This window comes from Cydia pomonella, chromosome 11 (assembly GCF_033807575.1).
Source record: "Cydia pomonella isolate Wapato2018A chromosome 11, ilCydPomo1, whole genome shotgun sequence".
NCBI classification, from domain to species: domain Eukaryota; kingdom Metazoa; phylum Arthropoda; class Insecta; order Lepidoptera; family Tortricidae; genus Cydia; species Cydia pomonella.
In genome coordinates, this window is record NC_084713.1 from 5,638,380 (window position 1) to 5,652,861 (window position 14,482).

At 36.2% G+C, this 14,482-nt stretch overlaps 2 protein-coding genes across 2 annotated transcripts; both read right to left on the minus strand.

The window, feature by feature from the left end:
* Nucleotides 1–737: 737 nt before the first annotated feature.
* On the minus strand, nucleotides 738–6,981 carry LOC133522701 (general odorant-binding protein 68-like). Its single transcript, XM_061858117.1, has 6 exons — nucleotides 6,747–6,981; nucleotides 4,725–4,802; nucleotides 3,537–3,653; nucleotides 2,401–2,546; nucleotides 1,685–1,772; nucleotides 738–870 (listed from the first exon to the last, which is right to left on the minus strand). The coding sequence occupies exons 1-6, from the start codon at nucleotides 6,777–6,779 to the stop codon at nucleotides 790–792; spliced, it is 543 nt and encodes a 180-aa protein (XP_061714101.1). The 5' UTR covers nucleotides 6,780–6,981; the 3' UTR covers nucleotides 738–789.
* Nucleotides 6,982–9,375: 2,394 nt separating this feature from the next.
* Nucleotides 9,376–13,998, minus strand: LOC133522700 (uncharacterized). Its single transcript, XM_061858116.1, has 5 exons — nucleotides 13,856–13,998; nucleotides 12,053–12,133; nucleotides 11,183–11,302; nucleotides 10,118–10,348; nucleotides 9,376–9,574 (listed from the first exon to the last, which is right to left on the minus strand). The coding sequence occupies exons 1-5, from the start codon at nucleotides 13,889–13,891 to the stop codon at nucleotides 9,491–9,493; spliced, it is 552 nt and encodes a 183-aa protein (XP_061714100.1). The 5' UTR covers nucleotides 13,892–13,998; the 3' UTR covers nucleotides 9,376–9,490.
* Nucleotides 13,999–14,482: the final 484 nt, after the last annotated feature.

Here is a 14,482-nt window from a genome sequence, read left to right on the forward strand (position 1 = left end):
GTGATTCTTCTAACTTGATGGCTGTATTGGAATCTCATGGTTGGACAAACAGGAAAATGTTTTTAAGGTCCGGTTCGTCGTCGTTAAGGTCGTGTTCTTCTTACTGAGCATAAGCGCAAGCGTTATGGATGTGCATGCTCGGAAGCGCAGATATCATGTTTTGGTATTTAAACAACACATAAACTCGATTATTTTTCAAGATTTTGTTTTTGTCGGTTATTTTAAAATGACGTATAAATATAGAATTTTATTTTGTATTTTACTTGTTTGTACGTTTAAATAACAAAATGAATCATCAAGTTTCCTCAATCACGATATTGCCGATTTTTAGAAGCAAGTTTCATATTTTTAGCTTTTGTGAAAAATTTAAATTATTATATTTAAATTAGGGTCGGCAACGCGCATGCGCACTGCTTCTGGAGTTGCAGGCGTACATAGGCTACGGAGACTGCTTACCATCAGACGGGCCGTATGCTTGTTTGTCACCGCAAAGTATTAAAAAAAATAGAAATATTACCTTTGTTCGTGATTTTTTTTCTATCGAGCCAAAGTCAAAAACTCAGGATACGAATCAATTAAGTCCCTCGAGAAAGGTCTCAAGATTGCAAATTAAATCTATGGCAGCTGTATTGTGATCCAAAAAAGCGCTACCACCTTTTAAAAACTCCGTTTCTTGAATCTACTGTACCTTAACTTGGAATTGTAACCTGATGGTATGGGGAATAGTTTTAAAGCGATTTTAGCAAGTTTAACATTCCTGTTTTATATATTTCATACAATTCACTATGTTTAATCATAATAAGGCATGCAGCCTTCTAAAAATGCTCGTGTTGCAGTGCAGGCTTGGGTTTCCAACCAGTTAGGACAGTTCTGAAAATTAAATAATTGTCTAAGATAAAAATAGTGCACTTGGAAAGGTGGGCCGAAATGGTTACCTACTCAGTGGGACCCACGGAACACCATAGACGGTGCAGGATGGGATAAAGGCAGACCGAAAAGGAGATGGGCGGGACGGGACTTGAACGCATTCTATCCAAAATGGTGGGAAAAAGCCAATGACATGATCAAGTGGAGAAAACGAGGGGAGGTTTTTTCCCAGCAGTGGGATACAAAAATAGGCTACCAAAAAAAGGGTACAAGCAGGGCGGGGCGTGCGGCGTGCATGTTAAACACATGCAAACGTATAGTAGCGGCCTTAGTCCATGCTGCTCAAATCCCTTGTGAGCCCGACGCCATGCTGCACGCCCCGGCGAACGCTCCGCTGCGAGCGTCCACTCAGGCCTCACACTTATGCTTGTAATATACACGATACTTACTAATTAGCCGTCGTTTGGCCTGTTCTGACAAAATGGTAACAAAGAAACCCTACACTGAGCATGGCCCGACATGCTCTTTGCCGATGTTTTCTTAGTGTTAGACCTAGTTGCGACGAAAACTGTTAATGGTTATAATAATTAAGTGATACATTTCAATATACCCATATCACCCATCGCAATAGCAATGCGATAGTATGAAAGGTGAATTAAATTTGAAAGGAAATTGATGTCGCCATTTTCTGCAGAAATAAACCGGATTTTGCCTATGTTCTGTTTACAATGAATGCCATCTACTATCAGTGCAGATTAATTGACAAGTGTTGTCTTAAAATGTTACGAATTAAAGAGAAAGAGATGACAAATCTTACGTTATAGAAATTAGATGTGATGCAGAAAAGTAGTTTGTCCGCTTCACACATCTCCTTTGGTCCAAGCATAGGCTTCTTACCAAGGCAGCTGCAAAATTACAATATTTTTTGTCAAAAATGTAATTTTTATTACAAGTTTTTATCGCTGACTGTATTTTTCTTACCATAGGCTAAATGCCTGACTGAAACTCATCGAGATAATTCTAAAAAGCCCAAAACAAAATTAGGTTGTGTTGTTTAATTACAGAGTTCCTATGGCCACCTCCTGTCTCCATCATCAGATCAGCTCGATGCACCATTTGCGCAAAATCAGCCAAGTTAAGCCGCGGCCGACCAAGAGGTTGTACTACACCTTCTAAATATTCAGGATAAAGGCCAATTGTATATCCTTCCTTAATCAACTTATAATAACTTTCTGTCGGTGAAGGAAAACACGGTGAGGAAACCGGGCTTATCCCAATAAGGCCTAGTTTACCCTCTGGGTTGGAAGGTCAGATGGTAGTCGCTTTCGTAAAAACTAGTGCCTACGCCAATTCTCGGCATTAGTTGCCAAGCGGACCCCAGGCTCCCATGAGTCGTGGCAAAATGCCGGAATAACGCGAGGAAGAGGAATAATTTTCTGTCGATGTATGGGCTAGTACTCAAGTGAATGTAAGAAAAATAAATTTGCTCTGAAATCACATTGAAATTAAACTAAGATAAAGATAATCACCCACATGTCTTTGACAGCATTAACTGCAGGCAAGTAGTCCCTCCTCTTCGCCACCCACCCGTTCAAATACTGCTTAACGGCATCCTTGTCAATCTCATCGTTGTCGAACAGCAAATCGTTGTTCCGGAGTAAGCAAGTTCTTTCTGCACACTATAGAATAAAACTAAGGTTAGTATAATTGAAACACTAATAGGCAACAGGTACAGTCAGCATCAATAGTAGCGGATGAAACAACGCGCCAAAAGTATCTGATATTCCGGATAACTTTTCCAAATATAGATAAATATCTAAAATTTACGTTCAAAACTATATATTTTACCGTCTTCATCGTTCTACATATATAACCACCACATTTTGTTAACACCACCACATGCTGTTTTGGAATGGTAGATACTTTTGAAACCTTGTTTGATCCGTTACTTTTGATGCTGACTGTACAACTAGAGATACAGAATTAGTTTATTTAGTATTTGGGTATAGCCATAGAGAAATAAGTAAGCATTGTGTTCACTCCATACATCAGGGGCAGTAGCAGTAATGATAAATTAGCTACTTGACGCTAGATGTCGATTACGAAAGTATTAAGCATTTTGGTAAGAAAACTTATGTAAGGAGTGAGCACTCTATGCTTACTTATTTCTCTATGGTATAACAAATATTTGTTCGTGATGTATGGATGTCGTCCGCATATCTAACTATGTTTTATCGATATATGTAGTAATACATAAATTGCCTTAAAAGCTAGGTTTATAGGCTAGGTCGATATGTGTATGATTACCCCACAATTATTAATTTTATTAAATTTGTTAATTTAATGACCGGCAATTTTAAACTTTAGGCGACTAAGAACATGCAGTCAAATAATAATTCGCAACCGATACTCATGAAATATTATGAGCAGGATGGATGATTTTTTTTTATGTCGATTCAGTTTTTGTAAATTTTCAAAATGATGGAGCAATACATTTATTTCGTTTTAAGATATGCTCGCGAGGTCTACAGCCAGAGCCACTAGTTTAATAAGATTTAATGGTAATTTTTCACGTCTACATATTTGTATTCACGCTCGTAATTAGCTAGGGTCGCCATTGCCGATCACGGCATGGATAGCTATATAATATATGTATAAAGATTATGTACATCAGGTGATCCACGATTGGCGAAGGTTTGCACTTCTTCATGCTTCCCACTACTGCATCCCGCTTTCGTTTCTATTTCGAACAGATCTGGAAAAATGCAGCATCGCTTGGGATCTTCCTGAAATCACGTAGAACGTCATTATACGTCTGCCGTGCTGATTCAAAAAGACGCATGTCAAAAAACTCAATTTTTACTTTTTTTAATTTAGTCAATAGATCAGATATGAATGCATCTTTTTTGTATTACAAATAAAAATTGTTTGCAATATTTTTCAAAAAGTTATTAAGAAAATTTAACACATGTCCAACCTCATGACCTATGTGCCAGTGGTTAAACAAAAACTCGTTATCTCCATTTTACTAATGACTCTAATGAGTAATGTCTGTTTCCCAATGTCCAAGTAAATTACTCAATAGCTAATTTACAAATAAAGTAACTTTCAGATAAAACTTTCTGCAAAACTTAGCACTTTATCTACCATTTAAGCTTATTTGAATATTGTGAAACGCCAACGATGACTTCATTTATCAGATAATAAGTGACTACTATCTTGTGGCATGGTGACAAATGATAAAGGGCCGACCATCTTAGCCCTACTGGACTTTATTTGGACATTGTGAAGCAGACCCTTAAGGACGCATATATCTAACATGCGCGTGCGTCTTTATAGATTAGTGAACGTGACGAATTAACTAGGATTGAAGTTAGATGGATAAAACGGTACTGTAACCAGTAACAGGCCCATTCCAAAAATATAATGTGATACTGATCTAACATGGATTTGACAATTTCTTTATGGCCTGGTGACGAGACTTTAAGCCATGGATCTGACATCATTCCAATAAAAGATGGTTCCAATCTCTTTTAGAGACCTGCTGAATTGCGCATTATGTCAACCTTCAACCAAAAACGTGGAGGTACTTCCCCAGCTGTTCCCTGCTCTAGATCTGGAATGACATCCGCTATACTGTGCACTACCACGCAAAGCGAGATGACATACACAGTGTCCATAGCTCTCGAAAACATATCTGTGGTTATTTTACTTACGTTTGTATCAGAGAAAATAACGACAAATATTGCCGTTTGTACTACACATTAGAAGAGGGCAAATTATGTGCAATCTAGGTGTCTTCAAGGCAATTTGAATAGGCTGCATAGGTACTACTGAATCAGTGAGCTATTTCTTACCACTGGTAATTGTTTGCATTGTGGTGATGACAATTTTGTTAAAAAAGCCCATTGAGCTGCATCTTGAGCAGAAATAACCTGGAATATTTTATTAAATCAGAAAGTGCATAACTAGACACATAAGAGAGTACATTGTGCAACGAGGGGAGTAAAGGAAATTTGGTAACGAATGCGATAATTCCCACCAGGCTGAAGGAAATTAAAGACCTGAGTTTGCAATATTCTTACCCTCGCACACAATGTTTTTCATCACACTTGTGAAGAAAAAAACTAAATTTTAAACGAAATAATTCTTAAATACGGTGACATACCAAACATGCGTCCACCATGTTGTTATTTCTTGACAGGTTAGGAATCGAAGGCACATACCCATTCGGCATTCAGCCATGATTGAAAATTATGTAAAAACACTCACGGGTAAATTAAAATATAGGTGTATTTTGTAAACCGCTACTAGATTAAGTACTCAAAATTGTGAGAAATATATTTTTAAGCGGGTACTCCATACATGTAACTAATTGTCATTACTTAAATGGGTCTTTAAAAATAACTTCAATGTTACTAAAAACTTTTTCTGGTAAATTGAATACTTTTGAAAAAAACCGTTCGTAATTGTGTCGTAATCGTGTTTATCCCTCTATAACTTTCGAACCAAAGTAAAAAAAAACATGAAAAAATATCCGGAGATTAGCCGTAAAAAAGTGTACCAACTAAAAAATAATTCGAACATGATCCCTTAATAAAAGGTCGTAAGTGCAGCATAAACACGCACTTTTGCGCGACATGCAGTTATCTAGAACATCGATAGAAACTTAAGAGGCTGTCAATACCGAAAGCGCGCACACTGTCTATTTATATCGGAGTAAATGAGATAGCACTGTCGCATGTTACTGGGCCTGGGCAAGGGAATAATAAGAAAAATATTTAAATAAAAAAAGTGGATTATTAGTGTAATATTTTACTCAATAGCGGTTTAGATATAAATGTTTTGAAATTGTGATTTTAATTGCAGACCCATAAGTCAAAACCATAAAGACATAGAACCGTTTAATTGTGATTTTAAGACCAATCTATGCAATTTTTTTGTATGGAGCCGATTTCGTTCAATCATGTATCGAGTACAACCACGGTCTTTGAAATATAATTAATATGAACATATATTTTTCTTACTTGACTAAAACAAATAGTCTTTCTTAAAAAAACTGTTTAAGTAACATCAATTTCAAGGACACAACAAAATTGGTAACTACGCATTATCACTAATTACTTCTCACTGATGATTACCTTTTTTTAAAAAAAATTAAGCGTCCTACATGCTTTTTTAGGGTTCCGTAGCCAAATGGCAAAAAACGGAACCCTTATAGATTCGTCATGTCCGTCTGTCTGTCCGATTCTGTCACAGCCACTTTTTTCCGAAACTATAAGAGCTGTACTGTTCAAACTTAGTAAATGGATGTATTTTATGAACCGCAGTAAGATTTTCACACAAAAATAGAAAAAAAACAATAAATTTTGGGGGTTCACCATACTTAGAACTAAAACTCAAAAAAATCTTTTTTCATCAAACCCATACGTGTACATACCCATCTATGGATAGGTCTTGAAAAATGATATTTAGGTTTCTAATATCATTTTTTTCTAAACTGAATAGTTTGCGCGAGAGACACTGGTAAAATGTGTGTCCAAAGTGGTAAAATGTTGAACGAGATCTAGTAAGTAGTTTTTTTTAATACGTCATAAATGGTACGGAACAACGGAACCCTTCATGGGCGAGTCCGACTCGCACTTGGCCGCTTTTTTATTATGTAAATATTGTTAATACACGTTAACACTCTTCAATATAAAACAATTTATTTCTTAAATGTCACTATTAATGGTTTATTACCAATCGTTGTTACCCAACTAAACGAGAAAATACGGCTATTTATCGGGTGCTTTTAGTAAATACCGAGTAAACACATTAAATATTTACTCTCCCCTACCCATCTATATCATATATTTATGAATAAAAACAACACTTACTTTTAAAAGTAATACTAAAAATATTATTTGCATTATACTTTCTATTGTTTATTAATGTTTTTCCTTTTTTAACTTAACAATGCAGACTTATTAAATAGTATTGGTTACTATAGTTTTTGTCTCTCAATGACTAAAATAAGAATAAGTATAGTGCAGAACAATGAATGAAGTCATTATAAACCATTCGTATTGTTTTGTATTTAAGGGGGATTCTCCTCAATTTTTTTACTAGTCTTTTTTTTTAATTGTGGTATATTGCGTATTGAGTGATATTCAAAGGTGCGGGCGGGGTAAAATAAAGTAAGGGATATCTTTTAGTAAAATGTGTCCGAGTATCAGATAAGTGTCAGTCAGTCGGTCCATATGGATCATCTGACTGAGAAGTTTTTCGATGAGCTAGGAGATTATTCTATACATATTCCGTCTAATTTTTCAATCTAATTGATAGAATGAGTGACAGATTAAATGTTCCAATCGCGACAATAATGCGGCAACGATTACACAATTCATCAAGGAAATTGACAATGTCGTGCTGCTGAAACGCTGCATTTAAGTGCTGTTCGGGTATTAACTGCAGCTGCATTACTGTTGGGACCGCGATATATACGTTTTGTTGACGCTGCTATATAAGTCGTTTTCATTGGTAAAATGAGTGATGGAATGACCGATGTAGTTTGATATGATGTCAAGAGCCAATTTCTATCACCGCACCGCTCGCCGTCGCCAGGTTGTTCATCCTCACACCCTAGCAAGGCTCGGAAACGGTTAAATTTCCAAACCGTTATCATGTACTTGGCGCAAAACCTTTTAATTTTTTCGGTTTCACTCGAAAAACCGTTATTTTTAAACCAGTTTTTATGAGAACAGTTCTTGTCAATTTAACCGGTTTAGAGCAATAAAAACCGGTTTCTTCCTATGTGAGTGTCTATGTTTACGTGTCATACCATCAAGCCGGTCGGCCATTTCATCGCTCGTTGAATAAACCGGTTTTTTAGGTTTAAATAAAATTCTTAAAACGTTCGCGTTCTTATAAAAGTTCGGGGGAAACCGAAATAAACCGGTATTTTGTAAATCAATTCCGAGCCTTGCACCCTAGAACCTAAATAGTCGAGTAGTGTGCGGTTTAAGAGGAATTTTACCTGCGGACGCTCCGGCTGCGGAATGCGCTCCCTTCCGAGGTTTTCCCGAGGGTCTACAGTATGGGGTTCTACGAAACAGGAGTGTACAGGTTTTTAATGGGTCGGCAACGGGTCCAAACTCTACAGTTATTGCTTACCATCAGGCGGGCCGTATGCTTGTTTGTCACCGACGTGGTATACATAAAAAATAGCCGCGGCAGTAATGCGGCGGGTGAACTTTTAAATGTGTCCCCTTAAGAGATTGTTTAGGAAACACGGAAGCGTAAAACTACTAGGATCTAATGATTTATATAAGCATTGCATTGCTGTATCATGTAACACTGCCGGTGTCCTATTTCGTTTCCTTCCTATATTATGTGTCAATCAATAACTAACCAACTTTAAAGAGGAGGATTACCACTCCGAAAGTAATTTGTTCAGTATCTACCAATAAAATAACCACCATACATAATAAATACCAATAAAGGGGAGAGCAAATGATGATGTTTTTATATAAAAATAGAGGATTGGTTTTTAATATATATCTAGAGGTTGAAGACATATTTATTTCTCCTTGTCTTTTCTACTAATATCTCTACAGTTTTTTTTTTATGGAAGCAATTTTTGTGATGTTCGTAGTTTAACATTTATCCCCGTTTCGGGGCAAGTTGTTCCACATATAATAAATTATCAATTTAACATAGCTTTCCCACCAACTATTAAGAGTCTTATAAGAATTACGTACGTAATAAGTAATGTAAATTATGTTATAATATTTTATTGAATATTTAATAATATAATTCAATGTTCAAATTTTATTTTAATTGTAATTGTGTATGGCGTACTCTTTGTGTCTATGACCCTTGTTGGTCGAAATAAATAAATTTATGATTACGGTTTATGCTTCGTGAGACTAAACGCAATTTTTTTTTCAATGTTTATGGCCACCTTTTTCGCAATTTTTTACTACTTTTGCTAAGTTAACTTTTTGCTTAATATTTTAACGTTTCACCTACTTTTAGACTACGCTTACGGTTTCGCCATCACAAAAAATATTTGGTACAAAAGAGGTCTATCAAAGTACAGAAGGATTCGTTTTATACAACTCTGCGTATATTGATCAACCGCTTACTATAACGTCATTACTGTGCGAAGTTTGGTCTCCATATAAAATTCTTATGGTTGAGTTGCTACTATAATGGTTGCCAAAGCTGAGCGTTTCTTGACATTATTAATACGTGCTTCAAATAGGTTTTGATATCTTTCATCCTTACAAAATTATTACCGTCGCAACAACTTACCCCGGTAACTTCCAGCCCCGCTCTCCCCTACTAAAGAATAAACATATAGTCGTTATATACTGGGATAAGAGAGGATAGGGTAAGGACGGGATTCGGGGCAAAACGAGGTAAGTTGTAATTTAATTTAAAAAAGTAACTAATTAGATTCATCAGATGCATAATTATTATAACGTTATCCCCGGCTTGTGATTTTATCGATTTAAAAACTAATTACATAGAAAACAAATTTAATTTCGGATGGTATATTTACATGTCTGAACGCCAAAGCCTACTCTAAAAATAAATACAATAAAGCAAAGCAGAAAAATTTAATTAAATATTATATTTAGTTTGGGAAAGGAGGTCTGCAGTCATCCATGTGAGTCCTAAGTGCTGTGCATCCCTCAGTTTCTTGCCAAGTTGGACATTTCTGTGAAAATATAATATAAAATACGTTATTTAACAAGTATCAATTATTTCACTTAACTTAAGCATTTTAAGCACTTTTTTAGGGTTCTGTACCCAAAGGTTAAAACTGGACCCTATTACTAAGACTCCGCTCCGCTGTCCGTCCGTCTGTCTGTCCGTCTGTCATCAGGCTGTACCTATCTCATGATTGACATGAAATTTTCACAGATGATGTATTTTTGTTGTCGCTATAACAACAAATACTAAACAGTACGGAACCCTCGGTGGGCGAGTCTGACTCACACTTGTCCGGTTTTTTTAATATAATAACCGTTGTACTGAGAGGTACCGTATACCTAATTTTACTTATCATTTCATTAACACTTAAGTTTACATCTTTTGTCTTTGTAATGTATGCTTATGGTGTAATAAAGTTTAATTTAATTTAAAATACCTACATTATGCTTATTTTATTTCGTTTTTATCTTGCTAATGTATGAGTCATTTTTACAGCATTTCAGTTTCCATCCAGCGGGCTAAGCGGGAATAAGCGTATCCAACTTACATCAAAGATAGTCGAGCTGACACAGAACACGATCTTATTAGCTTCGCAGATCTGCGGCGGTCCGAATAGGTTCTTCCCAATACATCGTTCCTTGGCAGCATCTGCTGCTGCTTGGAACTCTTCGTTCTTCGCTGCCCAGTCGTCTAGGAACTTCGTGATGGCTTCTTCGTCGATGTCCTCTTCTTCGTTGAGGAGCTCGTACTTTTTCAACATGCATAGTTGTTTTGAACACTGCAATAGATAATAAAAGGTAACATAAATAAATAATAAATTTAGTCACCTGCAATAATTTACGGAATCAATGTTTAAGAAGTCATACTGAGCAACCTTTACTATAGGACCAACCCCGAAATCGCGAAAAAAAATTGACTCTTCCGTACAATATGTCAACATCAGCCAACCAAAATTTATGGGCTTATGAAGCTCAATTTAGATTTAAAAATTAGTAATATTTGATACGAACTTGAAGATCGCTCACGCTGCATCAACATGCATGAGAAATGAAGTGATATGCGCAACCAATCACCAAGACGATTGTCAAGGGCATATCAAAATAATCACAAATTATTAATTTGGAATCGACTTCCAGGTTGAAAAGTGTTCATCTTATCCTAGTATTCTGCTTGTCTCCTCTTACCCAAGACTTGGAACCGGTTTATGAAATACGGGTTTACTTTGGTTTTCCTCCGAACTTTTATAAGAACGCATATGTTTTAAAACCTTTATTTATAACCTAAAAAACCGGTTTATTCGACGAGCGTTGAAACGGCCGGCCGGCCTGGTGGTGTGCCACGTATTACATACCGACATAGGAAGACACCGGTTATTTTGACAAGAACTGTTCTAATAAAAAACCGATTAAAAAATAACGGTTTTTTCGAGGGAGACCAAAGTTAAAAGGTTTTGCGCCAAGTAAATGACAACGGTTTGGAAATTAAACCGGTTTCCGAGCCTTGCTTTACCCCACTTGACACCTATATAATAAATTTTATTCTTATGACATTAATGTATCTTTTATAGCTGGTGGAATTCCTTGTATAAATAAATACAAAAAAATATGGTTACATCAGGTGGTCCTCGTGGTTTGGCATCAGGATCACTGTCATCTAGTTTTTGGAAGCCGCACTCAGCAAAATCCTCGTCTGTGAAGAAGGGCGGGATGGGACAGCATTCGTGAGGCTTTTCCTGTCACATTTAAATATTCTAAATTAAATCATATATTAAATAATTCCAACTACACGTAATGTAATAAACCCGCGATTTTAAAAGTTAAAATAGATCGCCTCGTCCATTAGTAAAGCAGTAATTATGCTGTCAACGTACAGTACGATTGCCAATCAAGTTACGGCGCTGTAGAGCGCCATCTACTCTAGCTTCGTATACGGCGTAAATACTTTGCACTTTTTTATTCATCATGTTACCTAAGGTAAACTAGCACGAGTCATAAGAAATCAAATTTCAAAAAATCAAATTTGTATTATTTAGGTTTGCAATAAATTAAATTATGTGTATGCGAAACGCCCCGCCGCTATGAAGTCAAACCTGACAGTTGACCCTATGATTACAAAGAAATACAATTATGATATAAAATAATTATTAGAATTAATAATAAAAAATATAAGTAAACTATAACTAAATTGAATCTAAAATAAATCTAAAAATGGCCCCTGCGGTATCGTACCGAAGACGCTGGGAGCATTTCCTCGCTAGATCGTTACACTGATGCGCTGTGCTAGGAAGCTGCCAGCTCTTTGGTCCCCTGTGGCGTCTCTGAGTCTCTTAGATAGATCTTTGAAGATATTGACCCTTATATATACGAAGCTAAGACCTACCGTTTAACCGATAGCGTTAGTGTCGTATGTATAAGGGTCAATTTTAACTGGCAGGATTGACTTCTTAGCTGCGTTTTACTTATAATTAATTGTGTATACTTACAACGGCTGGGGGTGGTCCTAGACATTTTTGAGGGATGTTTGGTGGTAAACTTGGTGGAAGTTGGCCTTGTGCGAAAATCACCTGAAAAACAAAGAAATAATTTTACTAAATATTAAAATAAAAAGAACAAATAAAAATCCATTTTCTGCAAAAGAGATGGCTTAAAAGTTAAACTAGACATTATGAAATACTTACATTATAGCATCACATAACCCATATAAAACAAAGAGGTTAAACGATAACAGACTTTCGACCACCGACTTAAAGTCTTATTTAAATAATGGTTTTATTTAAATAATGATTTTCCCACACCTGCATAGCACTAAGTTGTCATTGTTTGGGCTTGTATGGTCTCATTGTTTGTCACGCAATTTTTTTTATGCTGGTTGTTGGATAATATTTTGTATCTTTTATTATTTAATGAAATGCACGCACACAACCACTATTATGTCCAATACGTTGTTATGTAATTTTATATAATTTGGCAAAATGTTCCTTAAAATATGTAATATGGGTTAATATGGTTTCGAAAAATTTGCGTCATTATTCACGATGGGCAATGTAACTAATAGTTAACTAACAATGATAGGTACAAAGTAAAATAAATAATATGATTACGAATTCAGCGAACAAAAATTCTCTTTAATGTCTATATATTCCATGATTTCCATACTGTAAAAGTTTATGATCTCTTCATTATTTCGGCCGCGTAGACTTCGTAATGGGTACTCTCATACAAAATAGGTAACATAATACATAGCACTCCCCATTTCACTTGAATAGCTTTAGCACACAAATTCGCCCGTATATGTATTGAGTTTTTAGCGAAACCTTGTTAGTCTTGTCTTCAGGGTCATGGACAAAAATAACAATAGCCGAATAGTCAAATGCATATTAAGGAAATAATTACACGCGTCAACGAAAAATGTAACCTATAGAAAAACTAGACACTTTTTATACGAGGTGAAATTTTAACCACCGTTCATACTCTGCGTTGTGACTTTATAGGTAAAAAGGCGATTAAAAGTTTAAAAAATTTTGTCCAATCAGCGGCATCACATCAGCCGGAATGTATGAAACAGTCAAATTTTTCTTCGCGATTTCGGCATTGGTCCCATAATAAAAGTTGTTCAGTATGACTTAATATAAAGTCACTACGTAGTGTGAACGGTGGATAAAATTTCAACCTGTATATTATGATTTGCCTACCTAATGGATTCGGCTTATTGTGCCAAAATATTGGCAAATACGCTATACTCATAATCAACACTTCATCAAAATTCTTTGGTATTCACAATTTGATTTTGTTACTTAAAAGGGACAAAACAAAACACATTTAGGTACAGCCACGGACTTTAAATGTTGACCCATTTGGGGTTTACTTTACATTGGACATTCATACCGTTAGTATTGGCAATCAAATCAGCTTGAACCCTAAATTACTCAACAGTCCGTGACTGTACCTAAAAATAGAGGGTTAGTTCACATCGTATTGTCATGCTAGACTATATCGATAGTGGTGTTCTCAGTTGAGCTATCGATACATCACTCAAACATTTTTTCAATTACTCCAATTTTGCACCTTATTCGATTTTATATTGAACAGTCGCGCAAATTAGTTAGCAAATTTGCCGATAGATGGCGCTGTACAAAAATGTATGCTTATATTTCTGGTCAAAAGTCTTGGTTGTACAGAGCCCTTGGTGCGCGAGTTAAACGAATACGCACTTGACCGGCTTTTTAAAGGTAAAAGAACACAACTCCTGGCCGGTCTCTATTTTTCGTAAATAAACTGTAACTTACATGGATAACAGCAAACAACACACAGCCTCTGAACATGGTGGCGAATGACGCCGGTGCGCGGACGCACCGTTTTATACCACCATCGTAAGGTCAACCATTGTGAAGTGTCGCCATAGAGGAAACTGATGGGTAATTGACAGTGTTTTATTGCTAGTCTGGATCTTAATCTGATATTGGTTGCAAAGGTTTAAAGTGTTCCGTGATGTTATTGCACATGTAATGTTTGATGACCGGTCTGGCCTAGTAGGTAGTGACCCTGCCTATGAAGTCGATGGTCTCGGGTTCGAATCTCGGTAAGGGCATTTATTTGTGTGATGAGCACAGATATTTTTTTCCTGAGTCATGGTTTTTAATGTATTTAAGTATTTATATTGATAACCCATTATGAGGCTTGCTTGTGTCAAGCCCTACGATCTGTCGCGGATGGTCATACTATTGGCCCGGTCCGAATGGTCGGAGTGTGATTTACCCAAGTTATGCCCGTTTTCCGTGTCATTATGTATTAAATACTTTATTTAATGATGTATGGTGTTTTCTCCTTTAACAATATATTATATTTATCGTTGTCTGAGAACCCACAACAAAAGCCTTCCTGAGCTCACTGTGGGGCTTAGTCAATTTGTGTAA